At 33.0% G+C, this 20,180-nt stretch overlaps 1 protein-coding gene across 18 annotated transcripts in view; it reads left to right on the forward strand.

Annotated features, from left to right (window-relative positions):
• The window catches only part of LOC106063654 (protein PHTF2-like), a 72,778-nt gene extending 52,902 nt beyond the window's left edge, over window positions 1–19,876 (forward strand). For 11 of the 18 annotated variants that reach the window (XM_056016482.1, XM_056016476.1, XM_056016478.1 and 8 more), the window contains 15 exons: window positions 106–230; window positions 890–2,868; window positions 3,064–3,261; window positions 3,612–3,811; window positions 4,422–4,586; window positions 5,333–5,368; window positions 6,942–7,007; window positions 9,641–9,689; window positions 9,843–9,994; window positions 10,340–10,467; window positions 11,523–11,619; window positions 11,980–12,111; window positions 12,571–12,657; window positions 12,891–13,142; window positions 14,663–19,876. In XM_056016482.1, the coding sequence (XP_055872457.1) occupies window positions 106–230; window positions 890–2,868; window positions 3,064–3,261; window positions 3,612–3,811; window positions 4,422–4,586; window positions 5,333–5,368; window positions 6,942–7,007; window positions 9,641–9,689; window positions 9,843–9,994; window positions 10,340–10,467; window positions 11,523–11,619; window positions 11,980–12,111; window positions 12,571–12,657; window positions 12,891–13,142; window positions 14,663–14,815 (3,819 nt within the window). In that variant the 3' untranslated portion in view covers window positions 14,816–19,876. Of the gene's footprint in view, window positions 1–105; window positions 231–889; window positions 2,869–3,063; window positions 3,262–3,611; window positions 3,812–4,421; window positions 4,587–5,332; window positions 5,369–6,941; window positions 7,008–9,640; window positions 9,690–9,842; window positions 9,995–10,339; window positions 10,468–11,522; window positions 11,620–11,979; window positions 12,112–12,289; window positions 12,372–12,570; window positions 12,658–12,890; window positions 13,143–14,662 lie in introns of those variants that run through there. The other 7 variants (XR_008775740.1, XM_056016483.1, XM_056016486.1 and 4 more) reach the window with 7 other exon arrangements.
• Window positions 19,877–20,180: the final 304 nt, after the last annotated feature.

Consider the following 20,180-nt stretch of genomic DNA (forward strand, 5'->3'; position numbering starts at 1 on the left):
TTGCTAGCTTAGCTTTATATTTAATTTTATGTTGTAGAGAGAGTTTAACATTTTCTTTTGCTTGTTTAACTTTATATTTCATTATTTTGTCTTGATATTGTTTAGGAACTGTCCTTTACTGAAGTGATCTTGCCAACAATACTGATGTTCCTGCTGTGTCTCATCCATTCTCAAACTGTGCTGGCACACATCAGTCACAAGCCACCAAAAAGATCAAAAAGTATCTCAGGGTAGGGGATAGTTTTCTTTCTCTATCAGTCATGCTCCTGGTAACTTTCTGAAATGTATCTGAATTTATCTTTAGTGAAAAACAAATTAAAACAGTAGTTTTGTGTTACAGTGTGCTTGCATCTCATTTTTTTTAATAGTATGAAACTACTGGAAAATCATAGATTTCTCATATCTCAAAAATATTCCATTGTACTAGCTTCTTTCTGAAAACAAAATGAAAGTAATAAAAACATGTTTTTTTTTAATAGGAAAATAATTCTAGTCCTAAATAAAAGTACAGTACAAATTATAAGTATACAGTAATCTGAACTAAATGATCCATTAATTTATTAGGGTTCTATTTTTCTGACTTACCTTTCTTACTTTGAGAATGGGGTAGTCAATGAATTCACAATCTGTTAAAGTCAGAAAATTATTATATTTATTATTATAATTAAACTACTATTTTAACCCTTCAATATTATTGGTTGTTTCATTTTTACAAGTTTACCCTTGTAAAGGTTAACTTTCTTTTTATTATTATTTAAATAATGATTCATTTGGGTATATCTATTTTGGAATATGCTAAATTCTTGATTATTTGTCCATTTCTACTGATTAAATGTAAATTTCTGTTCATCTATTTTTAATTAATTTGTAATGTCTATTTTCATTTCAGAGTGACAAAAAGAGCACGGCCTAAGAAAGTTCAACGCAAAGGTCGTACATCAGGAAACAATAGCACTTGCATGGAAGATGGCTGCAACACAGATACAACTAAGCCGCCATCTGTAAACGCATCAGCATCTGAATCAAAACAACAGATCCCTGATAAAAACTCAATAGGGCAGGATGCCCAACCTGCTACCCTAGACATGGAAAAAATTCTTATGTCTCGGTCAGTGAGTGACTATGATCTTAAGCCAATGACAACCAAGGGGCAAAATGACCCTAGTCATAAAAGTCATCCTTTGAGTCTCAAAGGCTCATCCACCAAAGATGTTCGACCTAAGACACCAAAGTGCCAGGCAGAGTGTAACCATGAGGGCAGCCGTCCACAAGTTTTGCCGTCACGTCAGCCTAGTCAAACAAAAGTAGAAAAGAGTCAAACTCATCATCCCTCTTCATGCAATACTTGGGGTCCAAATGTATCAGAGGGTTCCCAGCCATCTGGCTTCAGCTATAACTTGCTGAACAACTTACCCAATCTTTTGACTGTAGAGAAAGTCTCTCAAGAATTGGCTGCTCTCAGTGACAATGATGACACAGAAGATGGGGACAATGATGTGGGCATCAAGATGAGAAAGCAGGAGAACTTCAAGTGTGTTCAATTGAAAGGTGCAGCTGCTTGTCACTGTGACAGTGTTAACCACACTGAGATGAATTCCAAAGACTGGGACACCCTTTATTTAGTTGATGGTGCCAGTAATGATTTTGTGGATAATTCTTCCAAGAATTACTCTGCCTTCAAAATGGCAATGAAAGCCTCAAAAACCAACTGCCATTGTGAAGAGAAATCTCTAGAGAGTAGTGTGGCACCCAACAAATGCTTGGTACATGCATCATGCACTTGTCGTTTATTGAATGGCAGAAAAACAAAATTACAATTACACCCGGAAAACAGAGTTTCCTCCAAATGTAGCTTCATATCTGACAAAGATATCCCAGAACTAGGGGCTGGAGCCAATGTTTCTCAAATGCCTGATCCATTGTTTTGTTCTTGCAAATTAGATCATGATAAGGAAACTGTAACTAGCAATTGTTCAGTGGTCAATAAGCAGCTGTCCACTTCCACCAGTGGCGTAGCTGATGTGTTTGACATTTCCCTTTCAAAGCCAGACCTGAAGGCAATGAAATCCTCTTTGTGTGAACATTGCACTAATGTGAAATATTCTCTTAAACCCAATTTAGCCTACAGCAAAGATTGTCCTTCTTGCCCTTTTCACAAACATGCCGACAGAAGTGTCAAAAACCATCATGTGACTTTTTCAAACAGCCACCCCCATCAAAGACCTGTTGGCTCACATAGTTGGCCTGATGTCTTGGCTCAGCGGCATGCAAATGACATTCAAAACAGTGACAAAGATTGCATCTGTCAATTGCAGTCCAAGAATTCCATGCTGGGTTCTGAGTCGCAGCTTCAGAATTTTTCTGAGGCTTTTGTCCAGGAACTCCTCAGTGATGAAACATTTAGAGAGATGAGCTGTAACTCCCTCTTGGTGCACTCAGACTTGGAGAACTCTTCATCCTCTTTCAGCCACCTCTCAAATTCATCTTCATCCATCTCCTCCCTCTCGTCGTCATACAGGGTTTCAAACCTTGATCACATTCCCACATCACTGCCGTCCTCTTTGACTGTCTCCACCACAGCCCTGTGCTCTGAAATACCAGAAGATCCCTCACAGCCTACCATACCCCTTGAAACATATGGGGATAAGGAAGTGACCTCTAACATAAATATTCTTAAAAATGACACGCTTGACGAGAGCATGGAGCAGATCAACCTTTCTGATGGAGAGAGACCTTCCGATGTCTCAAACTACAATCCCTCAGACTCTGATGGAGAGTCTGATGTCCCTGAAAATGAAGAACTCCTCAACAAGTTTGAGGAAAAATGGAAGAAATTAAGATTTCAAGAACAGGACATAGGAAAAGATGGTGAGAGAACAATTATTGTAGGCTTATATCCTTACTTATTCTGTTTTTCTTTTAAACATTATTTTGTGTATTTGTTTGTATTATAACAGAACTAGATATTATTCATATCAAAGAATATTTTATCCTCAATATGAGTTTTCATGGTTAAAATTTATTTAGATTTTAATAGTAAATCATGTTCTTTTAACTTCTCAGGTATTGAGGACAAGTTGTCTCAGACAGCCTCCAGTCTGCCCTCCTCAACAGGTATTAATAATCCCAACAAGTCAAGTGTCCTGGGGAAGCAAAATGATCCAAGGTCAGTGGTTGGAATTCTTACCAGAAAGCCATCCCCACTGAAAGATCTGGCACTTGGCAGAACTGCAAACTGCAATGTTACTGCAAACTCTTCTGGTAATAGCATTTTAGATATTGTGGAATGTTAAAGAATTATTTCATCTTAAGATTTTTCAGCTTTTACAATGCTAACATAAAAACTCAGCTTAAAATTCATTTATCTTATTTGATAAAGACTAATAGAAGTTTTGAATGTGTATGTCGTAATATGAAAATAAATTAATATTCATCTATAATAATGAAAATGAATCTAAAAATCTTAGCTCTCAACTGGTTTATGTTATTTGTGTGCACCATTGTGTGTTTTGAATATTTATTTTATTTTTACTATGTTTTTTGTTTGAGTGATATTTTTATAGTCTTAAGATTGAGAAGCTCTGAACGTCCTGCATATTCTTTTCATTTAGGAAGTGATATCGACATGGCAGAGACAAGGAGCCAACTCAGGCGAAGAAGGCGTGCATCTGGCACTGCTGAAAGCGGGGAAGGTATTAGGAACAGGAATGTGCCTAGCACACTGGGCCTCCGCCCCCATGAGTCCAGCGGTAAACACTTGAGTTCTTCTGAGAATGAGACTGGCGGACATACGCCTGAAGGCTCCAATAAAGTAAGTTCGTTCAGAGCAATGTTGTGCAGCCGGAGAGATGGTCCTGTATTCCTAGCCTGTCATTAACAAAAACTTGTGTGTTGCAGATCTATAAGACCTCTCAAGAAAGCTCTATCAGAACGTGACCATACTTTACATTGTAGAAAGATTTAAAATTTATCAGCGCCAGTCTGGAGACCTGAAACAGGTTAAAACTAGTATATGAATTCTGAACAAGAATTAAAAATTAACACACATATCCCTGCACAAAAGCTTTTTGATACTTTCTGGGTATAAAAGAAATTATTGATGCTAACAGCTATAAAATTTTGTCAATTCTGTTCTTTTATCCTTAAATGAACAGCTTGTTAAATCATCCAAAGTTTTTTTTTTTTAATAAGTAAATGCTTAAGAATTTATTAGTATATTTATGAAACTATTTTTTTGTTAGTCCATATGAGGTAGCATCTAATGAATATTATGTTTACTTTCATTTCTTAGGGGCTCTGGATTGCCTTCTATTGTGGCCATATAAAATTTGTCTGGTTAATTTTTTACTTTCAGTTTTGTTGGTCAGTTTCTGAATAGTTCCGTGTAAAGGTTTTGTTTTCTTTCTTGTGCTGTTGTGTAGGCCACAATGAGCTCAGAGGAATGGGAAGACCACATGCAGTCTGATGAAACTACATCGTCCAACTACTCCAGTAGCTGTGGGAACAGTGACGACTCTGGGGAGGATGGAGAAGAGAAGACGGAATATACGACCAGTACCCTCCATGTCATTAACCTGTTGCAACCGGTAGGTTCTATAAGAAACCAAAATTTACTCAATTTGTTCTTGTTGCTATAATGTTATTTGTGCACTTTCTGAAACATAATTTGTATTTGGTTGCATTTGTTGTAGTCCTCTAAATTGCAGTTGTTATTGGTATTAAATATAATTTGAAACACAGACCCATCTAATTTACTTATTGTCATAAAAAGATATTTTCAAATTATCTTTTTTTTTTTAAAACAATCTTTTTTAATGATGTTAAAAACAAATTTATCATTAAAATTAGTAAATAGTATAATAAAATAATATTTAACCTTTTCCTAACTTTATTAATTTTTTTTTTTTATGTTTATAAATACAATGTTTCAAAAATTTATTAACTGAAGAACTAATAGTTGAGCAAAATAAAAGAATAAAAAAAAACAAATGAAAACAAAATGCAAATTAAATGAGCTGAGAATTTCAGCTAGCTATTTATTGTCATCCGGCATGTTTTGATATTGTTTTGTTGGTTTCTTTTTGACTTGATTAGTCGACTTTCATTATGTCTCTTTACTTCATTAAGTATCATAATAGATCATTTCCATTTTGTGTAATAAATTTTTGTATTTGTCTTGCTGTTAACCAGTTCTTTTGTTTTTGTTTTGTTTTGAAATAGAAATTCTGACAAAATGTTCAGTTATGTTCATTTGTTTGTTCTGTTTGGCCTGCCACATTAAATTGTTTGGTTACAATTTTTTTTTTGCACTTTTTTTCCCACCATGTTTAAGGGTTTGCAGCCTGGCTGCCTGCCTCATCTAATACAGGTATTGTTAATTAACATATTATGTAAAATACAATATCAGTTTTTTTTTCTTTCATCATTGGCATGTTATCTCAGAAAATTAACTTTTTAAAAACAAATTATATCCACAAGGTACAAAAAGGTGGGTTTTACTGGATGAGGATATCATCTGGTATAGTTAAAGTGCAATTTAAAAAGATCTCTGATGCTTAAAACATTTGTTGCAAAGAACATTCTATACCAAAAGCTATTTTTGATGTCTCAAGAAATGTCTTTTAAAGAAAAACTTTTCAGGGCTGGGTGACATTGTTTATTTAGTATACATCAACTTTGCTTAATGAATTGACCAATCAAATATTAGTAGTTCACACTACTCTTTCTTTCTCCAAAAGTAAGAATTTAACAGACTAGATGATCATTTAGCTATTTGAACTCTTTTAAGTAAGAAAATGTTAAAATTAATGAATTATTTTTTGATTGTATCAATTCTGTCTAGAAACCTTGGTAAAGTGAACACATCCTACTTATACAATATTGACCATCTGTTCTGCTGGTCTAGTTGTTTGCCAATAGTCTTGTTTCACTAGTCAATCAATTACAAGTTGTGTTGAATAATGGCTTGAAATTTTATTTTCCTATCAAATATTTGAAGTTAGCCTTTGAATTAATGTCTCAATTCTTTGAAGTAATTTTTTTTTGTAAAACTCTACCCTTTGTTTTCTTCCAATGACATTGGCTATAGATCTGGCAGCTGAAGCATACATTCCAGCATCAGAAACCTTTTTGTTTTTAAATGTGGTCCCATTCATTCTAATTGTTGATTGGTATTTGATTGGTTCAGACACAAACTGATTTATTGTGGTCAAGTATAAAAAGCATGTTACTTTGCAACAAATTGTTTAGTGTAAGCATAGCTTCAAAATAGAAGGTGCAAAATATGTAGGAAGAAATGTGAAGTTATTATTGGGATATTTGGCTGAACTAGTTTATCCATCAAGTTGGCTGTGCCTTAGTTTTTTTTATTTCTTCCCACTGCTTGCCTACATATTACCTGACTGAATGGACTAGACTGACATAGTTGGAAATGGTTGTGGACGTAGAAAGCTTAATCAAGCAATCTTTTGGTGTTTTTTTTACACCCCCCCCCCCCCATCCTTTGTCTCCTTCCAATCAAAACACAAATGGTTCTAAAATGCTAAATAGGTCTGAATTATTCATTCAGTTAGTTGTTTAGTTAGTTTTTTTTATTTAGTTCTTTTTACTTCATCAGCCATTTCTTTTGACTTATTTGAAAACTTTAAATAATGTCATTTAATAGTGTTAAAGTACAAACAAGAAATGGCTTAGACAGTTTCAAAGCAACACAATTTTATGTCATGCCAGTTTCAGTAGCATTTGTTTTTTTCACATTAGAAAAATCCAATATAATAAAATATTTCTAATTTGTTAGAATTTTGTTTCTAGTTATTATGGAAAACAAAAAACGACCTGAGCGCACTTTTTCACTTACCTTGCCATTGGCTTAGACCGCTCATTAACATATCCCTCTCGACTTTAATTTATTTGTTAATGTTAGATTATATATTTTTAAACAGACATCCAATGGACTTCTTACGCCTGGTATAAGCACCAATCAGAGCTTCATGTTTCGCAAACCACAAGTCTGTACCATTAGACTTTTGACAATTTTTTTTCTCAACTTGTATAGTTTTTTTTCTTGCTAATACATTAGGAAATGCTAGATATTATATCATACTTAATATCATACTTAATTTTTGTTTCCTTGCTAATACTCCACACAGTACAAATATATCAACTTGTACTAAATTACACAGTTAAGACTTTAGTAACATTTAAAGCTGAAGCATTATTTCAAATCTGTTTCTACAAAATTGCTCCATTTCTATTTTTCAGTTATTTCATTCATAAAATTTCTCGCTAAATCTTACTGATAAAAATTATTTTTGTACACATTTCAAAAAAATTAAGTAGTTGTAGTGATAGACACAAGTCATGACTGAACAATCATAAATAGTGCTTTTTATTCTAACTTTGTGTTTTTCTAAGTTTTTTTTAGACATGCATTTTTTATGATAATGTTGTTACTGTGCTAGGGATCTATCTCTGATCATTCAATCTGGAACTGTTTCTGTATTGATTAATGGGTTCACTTACTGATTTACTGGGCAACGTGGCTGAGTGATAAAGATTGAACTTATGAACCACGGGGCCTCAGGTTTGAATCTCTGTGAATACTAGGATTTTGAACTTTGGGATTTTAAGGATACCCCTGAGTCTGCCAAACTCTAATGGATACCTGAAATTAGTTAAAGAAAATAAAGTTGGTTGGTTGTTATGTTGGCCACATGTCACTCTTGTTAACCATTGGCCATAGAAACAGATGACCTTTACATCATCTGCCCAATAGAAAGTAAGGTCTGGGCACTGATGGGAATATTATTTTCTCCTGTTCCTTTTACATTTTCCAACCCTTAGATCACAAGCTGTAATGAGGATAATAAAACAAGAATCCTTTGAATATTCAAGAATATTCAAGAGCTGTTTTAAGATACTACTAGCCAGTTCTAGAGTGAATATTCTTTCTTCCATATGTGACCAGCACCATTCCAGGCCACCATTTTTAATGTTAGGTTTCAAACAATAAATTAGGCATTCATTTCCTAGAAATCTATCTGCCTGTTGGAACATGTTCATTTTCTTTTAATGCTTTGATGTATAGTCTAAGCACAATCAACTAATATTTTTTTAGATGTTATATTCTCACATACTTAGTCATATTTTTATTAGTAAACTTCACTTTTTTTTAACCTCATTAGCATTAGACTAAATATTTTTGAGAATCAAACAATTAAAAAATGTAAAGGAGATTACACACTGCATAAGTGTTCAAAACCATCTTTGGTACATAGTGGCGGTTTACTGTTGTATTTTGAATTAACAGGCAGGGCTACACATTTTGATTTAAAGCAGGTACACACTCTAGGACTAGTGAGAATTGTAGCTTTTATCCAGCTTTGTGGTAAAATTAGAAATAGAAAAATAAAATCTAAATCTAAAACAATTTTTCTAATTGCAGTTCTTTTTATAGGACTATTTAAATAAATGTTTTGAAAGGAAATAGGCATAAACTATAAAAACTTTTAAAAATGTCACCATATTAAGTAGCCACAATTTTAATTAGATTCACTTACAGTTTTAGCTCAAAATTTTGTTTGTAGCCAAGTTTTCTTAACTCTTTCTTCTCATTTGTTCTGTAGGTAATGATAGAGATTTCCTGCATTTGGTGACTCTTTGTTTTCAGAGTTAGGTTTCCCATTAATGTATATTTTTGTCTAATCTAAGCAGGTTTATTAAGTATAATGGCATTTGGAAAGTACTGAGTTTACATGTCCTTAAAAGTTTTTGTATAATTTAGACATTTAGGGAACAATGTTGATATTTTTAATCTGCCTGGTCTAAGCATTCTTGACTGTCATTTGGTCATCTCGATGGTCCTGATTGCTGCCATCCCCCATCGTCCTGCGGGAGGTTTGGACTAGTAGATTATCTCTGAAGGAACTTTGAAATGTCAAATATTCTTTAAAACAACAAAACATTTTTTCTAAAAAGAGATCATCACACTCTTTGTCAGAAGTCTTATCAATTGTTTTCCATGTCTTGTGTGAGTTTTCTTTTTAGACCAAATCCAGTGCGTACACTATAGAAATGCTTTGAACTGTGGGGAAAGTAATTTGATAAACTGTCTCATACTGTTTGTATTAAAACATTATTGCGTGCACTCTTAACATGTATTTTGTGTTGCCACAGTTATTAGTCTACTACCTGCCTAAACACAATATACCTGCCTACACACTATTTGTATCTTTCTGCTGCAGTGTAACACTCTGCTCATTTCACTTTTTTTTTTTTACCTCTGGGCTTTGTAGTCAAACAGTAATCTGTTTTATAATCTGAAAAAAAAGTAACACTAGAATTCCACATTTAATTTATCAAGCAATTTTATAAAGACTTTGTTGATGTATACATTATTTGAAGAGTTAATTGTAGATTTGAAGAGTTAGTTGTAGATTTCACTAAATGGTATATAGAAATATTCCTAAACTATTTAGTTTTTTTTAAATATTAAAAGGTATCAATAAAATTGTTTAGTCTTCAGATTGTTTCTATACTTTGATTTTTATTTGAATATTTCAACATTGAATTGAAGTCAGTTTTTCAAATAGTTGAAATCGAGCAATTGTTTAATTTTATTATATTTTTTAAAATATTTCAGCAGGGTGGATCACCAACCAGTTCAGGAACCATTACACAGTCAGACAAAGGTTAGTTCAGATTATGTCAATTGTTTATCTCTGGAAAGAATTAATTGTTATTCAGTAAAGACTCCATCAAAGACCACAGTAATTGTTACATAGCTTATAGCTTTTATTAAAAATTAAATGAGTTAAAGTGCATGATTATTGTCTTTACTTTAGTCGCTTGTGTTATCTGGGAAGGTAATGAGTGCAAGAAACTTGATTTGACTGCTCTAGACATTGGCTGGGCAATAATTGACAAGGTGGACAGTCTTCCAGAATCCTCTGACTACTTCCTGATTGGTTTATTGTTTTCAGTTTTAATGGGTTTGGTGAGTACTGTTTAGCTAGCTTGAGTTTAGATTGTAGTATTCTGACTAGTATATTGGACCTGTATGCTAAAGGCATGGTTCTAAATCAGTTAGAAAAATTATTAACACATTTATTTTTACATATTTGTGTACATGGTAATGTATTTTGTTTCCATTAAAATAATAATGTAGATCTTATTCACAAATTAATTTATATAACCCAGTAATTTATTAAGTTAGAGCATGTTTCTATGTCTTCTTGTTCTTCTTATATGATACAGACGTTACTTCAAAAAAGAAGATGATTACGTCCTACGCGTCATGCATTTAGTCATGCATGTCTGAAAGGTTTTTGTATATTTCCAGGTGCCTATTGTGTTCAGAGTGTATGTCAACAAAGAAATGACTCGATGGGAAGATTTTATTAGCTGGTCTGGGATACTGGCTCAGCTCTCTGAGGTGCCAAGTTTGATCTTCAATACTTATTCCTGGAGGTAGGTACTGCACTTCAGCATTCCTTGCTTGGCTTTCCTGATATACACCAGTCATTTTTTTTATGAAGGAATTCAGGTTGTTATTATTAATATCTACCCATTACAGTTAAGATATACCACAGTCTACCTTTTATGTTATAAAGAATTAAAATAAAAATTTGAATTAGTAATGTGAAATTGACGTGTTTGCTAATTGGAGTTTGCTAATGTGTATTAAGGTGTTTTTTTTAGCATACATTTAATTAAACAACCCATAACCTACTCAGTTTGACTACCTAAGACATTGAAAACAAAGAGAGTGCTATTAGAAGACCTTCCCCTAAAAGAGAAGATATGTCCTATTGGTATCCATCTAGTTGTGTATGTTAATAGAGACTTAAACTTTTGCTAAGTTATTGGTTTTTCTGGCTGATTAGAGCAACCAGTTTCATGCACTAACAGCACTAGGGAAAAGAACTTGTACAAATTTGCACTTGCATATAGAATAAGTAAAGTGCCTTTAACGAAGGTTAATAGTCTGGTTTTATACACACAAGACCCAGCTCCCAATCTATACCTTGAAAGATAATAACCATGCAGTTTAAAAATAATTTAAGATTACACAAAATCTTTTGTGATAGATTTATATTCTCACATTAGAGAAGTCTATAGGAGTGAGTGGTATACACTGCAGGGTTTCTTAACAAGGGAGTTTGAATCTTAAGTCCTTGAAATCTTCAATTTGAATGAGACTCAAGCTGAGTTGTGTTAGCTAAAGGCAACACAGAAACCTTCAATATACTGCCTCCAACACACACACACACACACAAGCTTGGACCTGAGAATACAATGGCATAAAAGACTATTCAAAGACAACTAAAAAACTATTCAAAGACAACTAAAAAAAAATGTTTACTTTTATTCTAAATGTTGATGGTCTCATTGTTTGGTTGGGGAGTCATCTCACAAAAACATCATTGGACACAGAATTGATTGGAATACTCTTTTATTTACAAAAAAAAAAAAAATGGCCCAAAAATAGTTTTAACTTTTTTTGTTTTCGTTTATATCTTTAGACAATACCTTCTAATGATCAATGGAATCCTGCAAAGATTCTTCCTGAGTTTGATCTTCTTCTTTTTGCTGTCAGTTGCTGATAGAACATTTAAACAGGTAAACACACCAAACACAATTTTTCGTTTGGATAAACACTTTGAATGCTACTAATTGCTTTGAGCTCAGTACATTAAAACAGCTATAGATAAACTTTGTTTCCATTTACATCTCATAATAAAATAACATAGAAGTGAAGGAGTATTATCAAAAGAAGAGTTGTTTTTTTTTCAGTCTGAACTTAAAATCTTTTTCTACTCTGGTGACTTTAATAATAATTGTCTTTATGGTAGACCACAAAGTTTCCCACTACTGGTCTACATTAATGATGAATTAGAATATCTGTTATTTTTTATTCACTCATGGCTTGGGCCATTAGTATTTACCATTGTTCATCTCTGTTCCTTTCATCTCTTCTAGCGTCTACTATATGCTAAACACTTCAGTTATCTAACCTCATCCAGACGAGCCCGCAAGTTTGCAATGCCTCATTTTAGGCTGAACAAAGTCAGGAATATAAAAATATGGCTGTCACTTAGGTCCTACTTAAAGGTAACAATCATATTAGTTTGAGTTATGCACTCCTGGATACCTGCTTCTCATTGTAAGGTTGAACATTTTTTTTCTTTGTAAAATCTTTTTAAGTTAAATTTTTTTATAGTGTTAATTTTTTTTTTTTAAATTGGATGTAATATTTCCTTATTGCATTTATTAATACTCTAAACCCTAGGATCTTAAATCTTTACAACACCTGCTGTGCTCCCCTTAAAAATGCAGTTTATAACAGTCTCAGAGATTTTCACACAATTGCGGTAATTTAGGAATCAAAGGGTTAATTTTAAACATGCTTAGAGTTGAAGTTAGTTTTAAGTGTGTGATTTTAAGATTTTATAGATTTAGAAAATTATTATTTTTTTAGTCTTTTGCATTGTCGTTGAAAGAGAAATTTTTTCTACTCCTCCTTGAAAAGAAGTAAGGTACTTGAACTGTCTATATGTTTTCCCTCATCAGCGTCGTGGACCTCAGAGATCTGTGGATGTCATTGTTTCAGCGAGCTTTATGTGCGCCATCTGTACAGTCTGTCTGATTTCACTGCAGGTGAGATTTTTTTAATCACCCCATGCCCCTTCCCCTGTAGTATTTTAATAAAAATTTTGAGTCCATCTAAATATGATATTTGGCATATAAGATTTGTATGTTTCTTTGTTATTTAATGTTCAGAATTTATTTCTTCAATTTAACTCAATTTTGTTTGAAAGCTACAAACCTCATTATGACCAGTGTGGATTTGTCAGTTAGATTTTTGACTCTGTCCATGTGATCTATTTCAGATGTTGAAAGACACAGAGAGCTTTCTTGACTATCTTTGCAACTGGGAACTGATGGTCTGGTGCATTGGTCTTGGAGTCTTCCTCATGCGCTTCATGACTGTGGGTCTAAAGATCAACAAGAAGTACAGGAACCTGTCTGTACTTATCACTGAGCAGATAAACCTTTACCTGCAGATGGAGCAGAAACCACACAAAAAGGAGGAGCTTATCTTGGCTAATAATGTCTTGCGATTGGCTGAAGATTTGTTAAAGGTCAGAAGTTATTTATTTTTTAAACATTAATTTTGAAATTTGAAAAAGAAATTTTAAGGGTCTTCATTTTTTTTTACCTTGGTGTATTTTATGAAATTCATTTTTGGTTCATACACTTCATTCCAACATTTTCAAGTATAGTTACTTTTTTTTTTTATATCTAAGATATTGCCAACTTAGATTTTTAAAAAAGTTTTGTTTATTATTCTAAGGTAAAACAAATAAATGCAGCTTTTTAAAAAGTAAGCTTAGTATTTTTAAAATTGAAATATGTTTTCTCAGCTTATAAAATACAGACACTACTTCAAAAAAGAAGAATAGTATAAAATTATGAGGCTCAGAAATTATTAATGATTTTAAATAAATTTGCTGAATATTAACCAACATTTCTAGATAGTGCTAATTTTGTTAACTATAAACCTCAGTTATATAATCTGTCATATAATGCAAATGAAGAAATAAGTGCATTGAGCATAGTTGTAGAAACACTTCATGAAACAGATTCAGAAACAAGAGTTACTTTGAAAACACTTCCAGACACAATATATTCTAGACACATAACATATGCTAGGATATTTATGAAATAAGTTGTTTGGAATATTCACTGAAACCATTGAAACACAAAATGGACTTGGGTTTTACTTTTCTACTAGCTGGATATGACCCTTGGCCTGCTGGCCTTAGTTTGGGTATTACTGATCTACTGGATTGAATTTAGATCTATGTCGAACTTGGAGAATGTTCCCTTCACATTTTTTTTTTATTTTGCCACGAAAATAATAGTAGAGATTGAAAATGGTTTTAACTGTTCAGCCCACATTCATATCAAATATAAAATACTGTGTAAACGGGTTTACTAGATTTGTTAAAGTTTCATTCTTTAATAAAGATACTTAAGGTACTTTTTGTCTATTTCTAGTGCCCTCCAGTTGTGGGAGGGACATTAAACGTACACTACCATGATCAAAGGAATATTTATGTCAAGCTTATCAAGATTGGTTGAACAGTTTTGATTTTTATTCAGGACAACTCATCTTTGGCATTTTACGTCTCAAGAAACCATCTTTCCCTATTCAGTTTCTTGTGTGACTAAAGAGACCAATCCTTGATAAACAGCTGGGGTCACAGGTTGGGCAGCTGTAATCACCAGGCACTGTTGCACTTTCACCCTTCTTTCTACTATTGTTGTGTATGGCATCTGCAAACCGGGACACTTCCTTTATGCTTGCCCCCCGTGTGGATCTAACCAGTGCCACTTTTTCCCAGCTGTTTGAAGAGCTAGCTTCATGTTGCGTTTGCATACAATATGGTAAAAGTGGACGACCAGAGGCTCTCCAGCCTTCTATTAGATCGCCATACAGAATGTCTTGAGGGAGGCTACCTTGTGGCATTCTATTCGGGAAATACATGTACTTGCCTTACTTTGTGCTTTATATTATAGATAATCTTTTTTTTTATATTTGCATAAGATAAACATCACTTTAACAAAAAGTTTTTCTTTTTTTTTTTATTTGCTGCAGGAGCTTGAAAGTCCATTCAAGATATCTGGATTCTCTGCTAACCCTTTGATCTACAACATCATGAGAGTAGTTGTCCTGTCTGCATTTTCAGCCGTACTCACAGAGGTCTTGGGATTCAAACTCAAACTGCACAAGATCAAGCTTAAAGGTTGAGCCGGTCCTCTGCACAGTTTTTATTGTTAGCCTTGATGGAGGATGTGAGGGGCGTGTGACCTTACTGGTCAGTGGCGCCCCCTTCCTCTATTTGTTAGCTCGCCTTAGAAGGTCATACGGCTCGAGAGTAGCCAACATGCCCCAAGAGCCTCGTTGGAAATCTCTTCCTCCAAGCCGGACCCCTTGAGTGTTTCTTAGTACCAACTGCCCTGAAGTTAAGGTCATGCAAGATGTTGTATTGCAACACTCAACAGTTGTTGCACTTTTACTGATCTCGTTCTTCATAAGTAATGTCATGGACATTGAATAGAAGCATGTCCTACCAAACAATTGGGAATTGTTAGATCCTAATTGACCTACATTGCCCTGTCTACAATGTCATGAAACTGTTGAGGGGAAATTGTCTTTTAGTTAGATGTCCAGAGCATTGAAAAGTATTTAAATATTGCAGTAAGACTAATGTCTCTTTTTTTTTTTTACATTATCCATCACAAGTTGCAGGCACCAATAAGGAAACAACGATGTATGGCTTTTTAATTAGGAATCAAGTCGAATCCTTTTATTCTAAACTTGTTTTTCTTTTAGATATACATATTTACTGGACATGGAATAAGTTGCCAGTGATCCTGTGAAGTCTAATGTAATGTTTTTGACTCCAACATAATTCTAAAACGTGTGCCTATGTTGAAGTAAATATCTCAGTTGATAGTGATGAGTGATTATTTAAAAAAAGAAAGAGTAATTTTTTGTTTCAATTTTTTTTCATTTACAAGTAGATTTTCCTGTAGCTGTTAATTAGGTAATTATTATCTCAAATGAACTTCTTGCCTGCTTCCTCAATATGAGAAACTAGTTCTGTATGTGCTAATCAACACTAGAAGACACTTGCTACCTCTTCTAGCAAAAGTTTGAACTTTTTACAGTAACCTGTGTCTGTAACAACTATGATTCCAGTCATAAACTGCCAATATGCATTAAACATACTAGCCCCACTTCTCACTTGATAGACACCACTAGTAAAGAATCTTTTTTATATTGTGTACTGCAAGGCAATAGCACTCACAATTTACTGTAGGATAATTGACCTTTGTTTTAGGCATTCAGTGTCTCTCCAGAAAAATGTACATATTTTCTTCAAAGTTTTCACTTAAAGTCAAATTTTTTTAACCAGCTTTTTTTGTCACAGAGACATAATTCAGTTGTAGTGGATATTCTTGAGTTCTGTGGGAGATATCAATTATTTTTATGTTAGCATTGCATTTCTCAATATTATTTTTTACTCAGAAAAAAAAAATCTTAATTTATTCTTATTTAGAATTCATCTTATAAGAGAAATAGTTTGATACATTTTGTGGAAGTGTGTATGTGTGCGGTTTCTATCAGACAAATGTAAATGTCTTCTCGATTAGAACATCTTGAGAGAAGAGTTGAATATTTCTTAGCCCTACACTCTACATTCAGAATGCCCAAAACACTGGCCAGAGTTGGTTGTGAATTTTAAGTGACCCAAAGACAGGTAAACAATGCAGAGTTGAGAAATACTGAATGCTAGCTCTGATATCAATATTTGTATTATTGTTTTATCTTCTAAACATTCTTTATCTCTTGTATTTTATAAGAATTTGATTATAGTGCATTAAGATTAAGCCTAAACCCTTTATGTTTTCAAATTCCGACTGCTATTTTAAGATTAAGATTTAAAAGTTGTTTTGCTATCAAGTTTTTTGTCTAATGCATGTCTATGCAGCTTTACAATGTAACATTGCACTCCATTGAGTGATCTTCATCCACATGTGGATAGTGGTTTGAGTGACTTGATACTTAGCAGTTGTCAATGGAACATTTTGGATATCTTATTGAAATGTAGAGTACTGATTGAAAAATTCAAAACAAACAAAAAGTTGTGCCCTTGGCAGTATTAGTTTTACTGGCTTCATTTTTTTGTTTATATCAGAGAAGTATGGAGATGATGATTTCACCAATGAGTTGATTCTAGGGAGGCATGGCTTGCTACTGTCTTTTAAGCAAACAAACAATAAATAACTTTATTTGACCAGCAGATGGTTTCAGCTTATTTCTTTCTGTTATTATTCTTTTATTCACACAAAATTAGTTCAGACTAAGCATTTAAATCAGGGGTTCTCAACCTGTGGGTCACGACCCCTTTGGGGGTCAATTGACGATTTGCCAGGGGTCACCTAAGACCATCAAAAATGTGGATTGTTTTTGACTATTCTTCTATTGCTAAGTGTGTGTGTGTGGGGGGGGGGTGCAGCATAGTGAGGGATAGTAAGAAAGGGTCGCTGAGCTTAAAAGGTTGAGAACCACTGATTTAAATCAAAGCTCTTTTTTTTTTTTTTTTAAATTTCATTTCAACTTTTGTTTTCTCTTTCCAATTCCTTTTTTTAAATCTTTTTTTCCAATTTTTTTTTTTTTTCCAATTCTAGTTTTTCTATAGTTTTAAAAAGTTGACAATTTGCTTTAGATTTTGTTACTATTTGTGTAAGATCAGGTAATTCTATTTCTATTACTATTGGCTAAATAGACATAATGTAAGAGTCTGAACTTGATGCTAGACATATGAGGTGACTTAAGCTGTTTTTTTTTTTTTGAGACAGTTATTGGTGTTAGTTCTTAAGAATATAATTGTACTGGTTGCAGTAATGTGTGGGTAGAAAAGATTCATTATTGATTATAGTCGACCCTCAGTTGTATTTAAACTTGCTTTAAGTTTGGCCATTCACAGTTTAGATCCTTTCCAAGTTGAAGGCCATGGACATTACTAAATAAAACTATTTGTGCAAACAAATTTTTCAGGCCTGTCAGTTTTGTTTTTGAAGATTATTTTAGTGAGGAGTTGAGCTTATTTAGCTATTTTTTATATATATTTTTTAATGTGTTGAAAGATTTATCTTGATTTCATTCTATGAGGTGGGAAATAGTATACTCATTTAACTGTCTCAGACTGATGTCTGCCCAATTACCAGCCAGCATCAGCCAGTAGGTTAATAGGGTCATGGCTTGATGCTCCAGCTCATTTGCTTATTGTTATGTGTGTATTGTGGTCAGTACACAGTAACTCAATGTGTCAATGTTGTACTGTTCTCCAATAAATGAAATGATTGTCCGTATGACACCTGAGTTGTTTGTAGTAATCAGTGTTACACTCATCTTTTGTGTTTGAAACAGTATTTGGCATACTGGTATATGTTGATCAGAGATTGATAGACAATATGGTCTCTTGTGTCCATGTAGTATGAGATTGATAGACCACATGGTCTCTCTTGTGCCCATGTAGTATGAACCATTTTTTACAAGGTCATGGACATACGAACAATTATTTAAAAGAAAATTTGATAAACTTATGTCATTGACTGATTTATTATGAATAACAGATTTAGACAATCTTCCAATCCATTTTTTTCTTTGATGTGATTGTATTCTTTTCATGACACTCCGTAGATCTAATACTAATTATTTTGCTTTTATTTTCAAGTTTCAAAAGTCCTGTTTCACTTTTCTGTAGTTTCATTTTTGCAACATTGAACCTTTTAATTTTTGGTCCTTTGTTCCCTTGCAGCCCCCTTCTCATTTTTTTCTGTAACTTTTATGTTGTGTTTCCAATAAGTATTTCTTGTATTCATATTATGTTGTATTAGCTCTCTAGACATCCTTTATTTTGTAAGATTGTACTAACACTCTCTCTCTACATAGAAATATATACATTTAAAACTAGTCATATTTTTGTGTCATTTTCTTTAATATAGTCATAATTTTGAAGTAGATTTTTTTTTTAGATTCACTAATTCCTAGAGCGCTGAATAAGACATGTTAAAACAATTTAAAAGAATATTTAAAACATGTTAAAACAATTTAAAAGAATATATAAGATATGTTAAAACAAATTAAAAGAATATATAAGACATGTTAAAACAATTTAAAAGAATATTTGGCATAAAAAGATTAGTACTGCCTAAGTTTTTTTTGTTGAGTATTTCATTGTGTGTGTTTTTTTTAAATGCTGTTATTCCAATTCATGTGCACATCTATTCAAGAGATTTTAAACCAGCGAGAAACCAAAACCATTACTATGACTGAAGTTGTGTATGTTTAAACCTATTTGTTGTACGCCCTGTTGTAAGGGCACCAATGTAGATATGTTCATTAATGGAATTGAAGACACTAGAGACATTCTTGCTCAACATTTAGTGTTGTGGATCACTAGAGACATTACTGCCTGTGATGTACTTGTCACTGTTAGATTTATTTGTCACATTATTTTTTATAAGACATGAATAAAACAGTGGCTTTTTTTTTTTTTTTAAAGAAAAATGTACTAGATTGTTCTTGCATTGTGTTTACAGACAGAAAGTAATCTTCCTTTGGTTCTGACTAAAAAAAGTTTATTCCAAGTATGACCAGAATTTGAATTATTTATTTGACTCAAAATCTTTGTAAGTCATTTGTGATTATGTACTAGATACTGCAGCCAGAAGCATGGCCAACTCAGCTGACATTACTTTTGTTATTGATACTAAGAGATTAATCATCCTCGCATAAAGCAGGAAGGATTTCATAGAATACTGTGCATTTATCACTTGGCCAAAAAGTGTTAAAATGTGTTGCTATTATTCTAGTTGGCCATCTATAATGTGGCAGTGAGCCAACAGATTTGACTATCTGCCAAGAGTTGGACTCACTTTGCCTCCTTTAAAGCCTTGACTGCACCATTTTTTAAACACATCTTAGAAGAGATGATTCCAGCATCCATCCACTTTGATAAGGAACCTTGATTACCAATCCATTTATGTCCATTTGCTTTTATTGACATTGTTAATTTATAACCTTAGAGTTATGTGACTCAGACACTTGTTTTATAAAATATATTATGCCAATGTCATTGTGGATGTTGAGAGATGTCTTGTTTGTTTTTTTTTGACAGCTTTATTAACCAAAAATAATCATTTAATTTTGTGGTTTGATGTTTTATTTTTTTAATCCATTGAGTCTTTGTATTTATTGTAAACTGAAAATAGTTGAAAATAAAAGTAATGGAGTTTATGTTTTGCTTATTGTTATTTTTTATGGACATATTTTCCCTAACAGTTTGAGTGATATTGGTATTGATTGTGTGGCTAAATGTTAAATGTATTATTTTATCGGAAAAAAAAAAATACATATAATGCAAAGATCTACTTAACTTGTAAACAAGGTGATGGAAACAAGATAATGCTCCTGCGTTCTTCTGTTCTTCATTAATTTGGTTTAGCACAGAAAGTCTGGTGCTTTCAAAGTAATATCTAAAAGAAAATGTGACTATAATTTTTAAAAAATCTACTTTGTTTTTATACCCAAGGCTTCAAAC

Source organism: Biomphalaria glabrata, chromosome 17 (genome assembly GCF_947242115.1).
Source record: "Biomphalaria glabrata chromosome 17, xgBioGlab47.1, whole genome shotgun sequence".
Classification (NCBI taxonomy): Eukaryota; Metazoa; Mollusca; class Gastropoda; family Planorbidae; genus Biomphalaria; species Biomphalaria glabrata.